Source organism: Oryzias melastigma, linkage group LG6 (assembly GCF_002922805.2).
Source record: "Oryzias melastigma strain HK-1 linkage group LG6, ASM292280v2, whole genome shotgun sequence".
NCBI classification, from domain to species: domain Eukaryota; kingdom Metazoa; phylum Chordata; class Actinopteri; order Beloniformes; family Adrianichthyidae; genus Oryzias; species Oryzias melastigma.
In genome coordinates, this window is record NC_050517.1 from 16,723,461 (window position 1) to 16,729,572 (window position 6,112).

The window sequence follows — 6,112 nt, forward strand, 5'->3', positions numbered from 1 at the left end:
AGCTAATGCTAGCTTGAGCTCATGAGGTGCTGTAAGCTAGCAGGAGAATGTAAACAAAGGCTTTATGGGAAATTAGCCAACTTCCGTGTCAACAGTCCCGCCCACAACACAGAGTCAAATTTCTGGAGAGCTCCTGTAGAAAATATGTCTTCAAAAATACACAGGCTTTTTGATTCTGGCTAAAATTAAATATGAAAAAAACCGCGACTTATAGTCCGGAAAATACGGTAGTTGGAGTGGGACTTTAAAAACTAAGCTTTGGATTTTTGTTGTTCTATCAGTGTTCAGATATCTATTTTAGATGTTTCTTTGCCGACCAAAGCAGGAGCTAAGATCAGAGTTAATGTAAGAGATTGTAGTGGAAGGTCTGTGCACAGCTAAGATGAGATACCCTGCACACTTTGTGTAACTCATTATATTTATATGCACACACCAACCTCCTGTGGTTTCTTAAATTTCTTTAGGATGAAACAGACAGGTTGGTTTCCCATAAGTACTGGAGTCCAGCTATATGGCATGAAGACAATCTCTCCTCCCTTAATACTTTTATGTACCATAATCTTTTTTTAAAGTAAAAATGTTAAAGTCCCGCTGCGATCATCTTTTGATCCATTTTAAAAGCTTTCACAATTTTCTTAACTATAATGCCGTTTTTAGCCCCCACAAAATATTTTCTATAAAATAGTTTCTGCAGAGCGCAAGAGTTAATTAGAAATTCACCTCTGGGTGTGGGCGGGACCTTTGGCGACCCCCTCCCTCATTTCCCATCATCCCTCACAACCCCAAACTACCATTACGGTGAAGCAAAACTGGTGAACAACATTGGAGCTATGCAGCACTACAGTTTTGCACCAGATGTTAGCTCAGATGAGGAAAATGAAGATGTACATGGATCTATTTGTCTGCATCAGAATGGAGCAGAGCTGGGAGCTTGAGGCCCCGCCCATTGTAGTTTCTAAGTCACAACTACAAGCTTTTTCAAATGTATTTTTTGTCTGCCCCGATTCACAATAAAGAAAAGATCAGAAATAACATTTTAAGCTTAATTTTTGGTATAAAAAAATATATAAAAAAAAGACGAAGTTGATCCTTGTTAGTTACTTGCACAGACTTACCGTTTTGTACAGTTTGTGCAGTTTCTTGTAATAGTACATGTTGGTTAGGACTGTTCCTGCTGATCTGGATGCCTGACAACCCTCAGCGCTAAAAGAAAAAAACAATAGTTAACTAGGTTTATTAGATTAAGTGCTAAAGGAACTTATAAAAATCATTAATTGATGTGTCATTTACCTTACGTCTCCAGAATCCTTGATTTGTATTAGTTTGCTCACGCCCCCGTTTTCGGTGATCTCTCTTGCAGCTTCAACACTGCCGATGACCAGGTTGTTGAAAATGCCACAGATGTTGACGATCACGGGGTTAGAAATCGTTCTAGCTTCAGTGTCGTCAGGCAATATCTTCAACAAGTCGCGTATGACTTGTTGAGCTAGTAAACACAAACAAAAAATGTTAAAAAAAACTGTGAAAGTCAATGCTTAATATGTTTCCAAAGAAATTGTCGATTCCCAGTAACTTTGATGAAAATATTAATACCAAACTAAACAGACAGAAGCTAGAAAATAAATTCTTTAGTATCTTAAAAAATGATAACATATAAAAAAAAGTTATAAGAATTTTTTTGGATTATCTTTTGTTACCAGGAAACCATTTATCCATAACTGTACTAACATATTTTACACAACTTTGACCTTAAAGTATTAACCAAATAGGTTTTTAATGGTTGAATTCCTTCTTAAACCTGGAAGTCTTTTAATTTAAAGCAACTCTCAACGTTCGACTAACAAGTGATCGGAACACATAAAACCGATACCTTTGATATGAGAAATTAATTTGACAATAAAACAAAAAAAGGTGCTAAGAGGTAAAAATGTTTCTTAAGAGTGATTAGAAAAAAAAAAAGACTAACCCATGCTGTCTTTATTCTTTGTGTTGCGAGACAGATTCCTCAAAAAGCCTGTGATTGAACGCAGCTCAGAATCTTGCTCCGTTTTCAGACGATCTAAAATGGTTGGGATCATCTTGTGCTTCTCCTCGGCAAAATCCGACAGCACTGAAGGCCACTGCAGGTTCAGACAACAGAGCTCTTAAAACAATGTTTTTTTTCTTTAGGAGTGATCCGATTAAATGTTACTGACCCTTAGGTCTCCATGGGTGAGGTTCTGAAGAGCTCCGGCAGCCGCCTCACGACTGGTATGAGTAGTGTCGGGCGTCCGCAGCAGGTCATGGTACACTCCCAAAATATCAGGGTGCCAGAGCCACTCCATTTCCTTTGGATTTTTTGTAACCTCGTTAATTGTGGGACAAGCCTTGTTCTTCTTCTGTAAGCCCAAAAACAGAACATCCCTAAATATGACAGTCGGTCTCAAATCACGGCAAAGCGGGCACTAACCGCTACACACATTTTTGGCTTTCTTGCTCTGTGGAGTAAAGCAGCCGATGGTCTCCTCATCCGTGTTCTTGTCCCTTGTTGGCCCCGCCAGGCGGCTTCGAATAGCAGATGGAAGTTCTTGGTAGAGCTGGTACGAGAGGTTTCTCAAGATGCACACAGAGTTCTCCACCCCCTTAAAACACAAAAACAAGAATTTACAAATGAGATATACAATATGTGTAAATATATTTAATGCAAAACATGCTACATCACTGGCTTTAATGATTTGCTAAAGTAACAACCTCAATTTATATGTTTAATGTTAACTATTCAAATCATTTTTCAGTCAACACATTTATAGATGTGACTGTAAAACATGCTATTCAAAGAAGTTCGGGCGGTCCAAGGATTTTGCAACTTTTGATGCAAACCAAGTGATGCATAATGAAATAAATTAATCCAAATCTTTATCCAATTCGTTGGGCTCATGTGAAAAAACAATTTAATTACATTTCTTTAAAACAACTAACGCTATGTAATAATGTGTCAGTCTCAGAGTCTCAGTATCCAGGACACAATATGAAAAATCAAGATTCCACAAAAAGTTCAATATTTTGTTCTCTCTTTAAATAAAAAAAATAACTGTATTCAGTCCAATGACAATTGTTTTGTAAAATCTTGGCAAAAGAGGAAGGTGCTTGAAACCAATGTAATGTTTTTGGGTTGCAGCTTAAATTGAAGTTGCTGCCCAAAAAAAACAATCGCAACACATCTGTCATTATAACAACTTAGCCAACTCGCTGTCTTGATGGTTAGTGGAAGCATTAGTAATATTTAATACTTTAAGCTTCAGGCAGAGCTTCAGGAATCAAGTCGTTTTAATTCTGGGTAGGAAAAAAACTCACGAAAAACAACTCCTATTTAAAAAATAATCAGTTTTTTAGTGTTCCAAAGGTAATATATGAACACATATGGATATAGTTCACTCTGAAAGGCTTAAGAAAATCATGGTATGGCCCCTTTAAGGGTGGGGTCATCTGGACCCCATAAGAGAGCACGAGGGTTAAAGGTCAAAGCAAAACAAGAGGACCAGTTGCAGACAAGATAGTGGCTGAAAATCATTAATTGGAAATAAAAATTGCCAGAAGCGGAAAATTTCACAACATTTCAGAGTTGTAGCCACTTTGATTAAAACATTTTAATGTGAATAGAAGGTTTGGTGTTGAGAATTAGCTTAAAATGTGTCAAAAAAGAGAAGACTCATAAAACTGTTAAGACTTTTACATTTGAGCTTTACCACAGTTAGCTTCAACCCTTTACACAACCGATGTGAATCATCTTATTCTGTCACAGATAAAGAGTCGGTATACAACACTTTATACTAGTAGTGTATTGCATATAGGTGAAAAACCTCTTTAAAGTGTTGCTTACCAATGCAAAACCTCTTTTCTCTGGAAATCACATAATTCACATCAATCGTGTAAGGAGGTACGGTGTGTCAAAGAGCATTTTGATAGAGACACCTGAGGTGGTAAAGGTTCAACGCTTAAAACACAAAAAAACATAACTGTTATATTAGTCTTTTTCTACCAAAAATGTGTATTCTTCGAAAGAAATGTGTGGGGGGTTGATGTTTCGGTTCTGGACTTCCTTCCAGCTGATAATTTTCAGCCCCCCCATCTTGTCTGCAACCAGGTCCCCCTCAAGAAGAAGACTTGACAAAAAGCGTCCAAGTTTTACCCTGTCGTTTGTTTTTTTCTTCTGGACCATAGACTTGATGTACAGCACTAAGCCCTCCACTATTCCAGGTTGAGCTCGCATCAACTGCCGGCACTTCTCGCCTTCAGAACTCAGATTTCTGCACAGAAAAAAACAAGTCGGATGTCAGAAAACTAAACAGATCATCAAGTACCAGCTTTAGAAGCACCATCTAGTCAACTCGAGTTATGTGGTGCTAAAAGAGAAAAAATAAAGTAACAAAATGCATTTATGCAACCAAAATATGTTAAAGCAGTAGATTAAGTTTAACAGAAGTCTGCTCATTTCAAATTTAGTAAAAACAAATAAGTAGTAATGGAAGGAATTTTGGTCTGGCATTTTAGTTTTATTTTTATTTTCCTTCTAATCATCTTTTTGTTTGTGACATTTTTCAGATTTTTGTCCTTTTCTCTCAACATTCCAGTAACCGTTGTTTGGCGCTGAAGTTTGAGTAAAACAAAGGAAAATCCCGGTTCATTTCAGGGTAAGAATCGAGGCTTCTGGAAATTCCCGATACAAGGATTTTTTTTTTTTTTAAGTTTCACGTGTTGTTGCATGTCTCTGGAGCCAGATTCCGCTTACAGGATAATCTAGTAAAGAATGTCTTTTCTTCTTGTAGGTACCTAGGATAAATTATTATTTGGTTCACATATGGTTTGTTTCCATTTCCGTCCTGTTTCCAGGTTCTTATATAAATAATATATATAATAATATAACTCCAACATTGGTGAACTTTTTGTTTCAAATGTTGAAACAATTGAAGCAAACACATTAAGTTGTAAAAGGAAAGCACAGCGTCATTATTCACTTTCAGATTTGCAACAAAGTAAAGATCCTGGTCAGATCTGGAAACATTCAAAAGCTTTAATGTTGATGGATACCTCAAACAGCCCGTGGTGTTCAGGAAGATTTCTCCATCAGCTGTTTTATCGGAAGGGTCGTCGCTGTCATTTCCAGATTCCTCCTTCAATTTGACCTTCAAAGGTTCAAGGATTGTCTTTGAGAGTTCAGCAACTGCTTCCTTGGCCACTCTCTCCTTCAGCTTGTCTTTGGATGAAAGATTCCACAGGATACCTGGGCCAAAACAATAATAATCAAAACAATGATCTGGTGTGGGAATATTCTCCAAAAGCAGAGATCTTTGTGGGTTTTGGACAACCGGTCCTTTAGAGACCCCTTATTTTTCGGCTTATCTCGTCATTGAGGTGGTTTGGCAGAGACGTTTACCTTGGAAGGCCATCCTGACACAAGCCTCCCAGGTAGCAGCATGAAGGGTTTTGCCAAAAGAATACTGGATTAAGGTCATTACACGCCCTAGAACGAACCCCGGGGTCCCACTCCGATCACCTTTAAATCTATTTTTAAAACGTTTCTTGTGGTCTTTTAATTATGATTATGGTTAGTCAAAGCCATTTCCTAGGACATAGTTTCTGCAGAGTGGCAGTAATCTTTTAGAAATTGGCCTCAGATTTGTGGGCGGGACAGCTGGTTGCCTACTTGCCGTCATCCATCTGTTTACACTCGCTCCCACTAGCTTAAAATATTGTGATGTTAGCAAATTAGAATGATTCATTTTGAACAGCTGCTTAGAGTCCTCTCATTCTTGTGACTCAGACGTTTGTCTGATTTCACTGCGACAGATCCAGGTGTGACTCCTTAGAGGAAAAAGAGAGCGGGTGTTTCCAGCTCAGGGAAGGAGCTGATGCACCTTTTCACTTCACAGGCCCAGACAACGCACACAGTCTGCCTCACGTTTTTGTACACGCCTGTGTACTCCGACACGCCCCACAAGGCTGCAGAAGTCAGCGCTGGTCGCTGACGGATCAAGTTCAATGGACACTCAAAAATATCCAAAAACGAGATGAAGATCATGTTCCAAAATATACAATATGCCTTAATTTATCCCTATTAAAATGCAGAAAGGGT

At 38.2% G+C, this 6,112-nt stretch overlaps 1 protein-coding gene across 2 annotated transcripts in view; it reads right to left on the reverse strand.

Moving 5' to 3' along the window:
- Positions 1–6,112, reverse strand: part of pkp3a (plakophilin 3a) — an 18,133-nt gene that overhangs the window by 2,304 nt on the left and 9,717 nt on the right. For both annotated transcript variants that reach the window (XM_024281755.2, XM_024281754.2), the window contains 7 exons: positions 5,068–5,260; positions 4,169–4,286; positions 2,460–2,621; positions 2,196–2,378; positions 1,967–2,120; positions 1,291–1,486; positions 1,116–1,203 (listed from right to left, as the gene is read on the reverse strand). In XM_024281755.2, the coding sequence (XP_024137523.1) occupies positions 1,116–1,203; positions 1,291–1,486; positions 1,967–2,120; positions 2,196–2,378; positions 2,460–2,621; positions 4,169–4,286; positions 5,068–5,260 (1,094 nt within the window). The remainder of the gene's footprint in view (positions 1–1,115; positions 1,204–1,290; positions 1,487–1,966; positions 2,121–2,195; positions 2,379–2,459; positions 2,622–4,168; positions 4,287–5,067; positions 5,261–6,112) is intronic.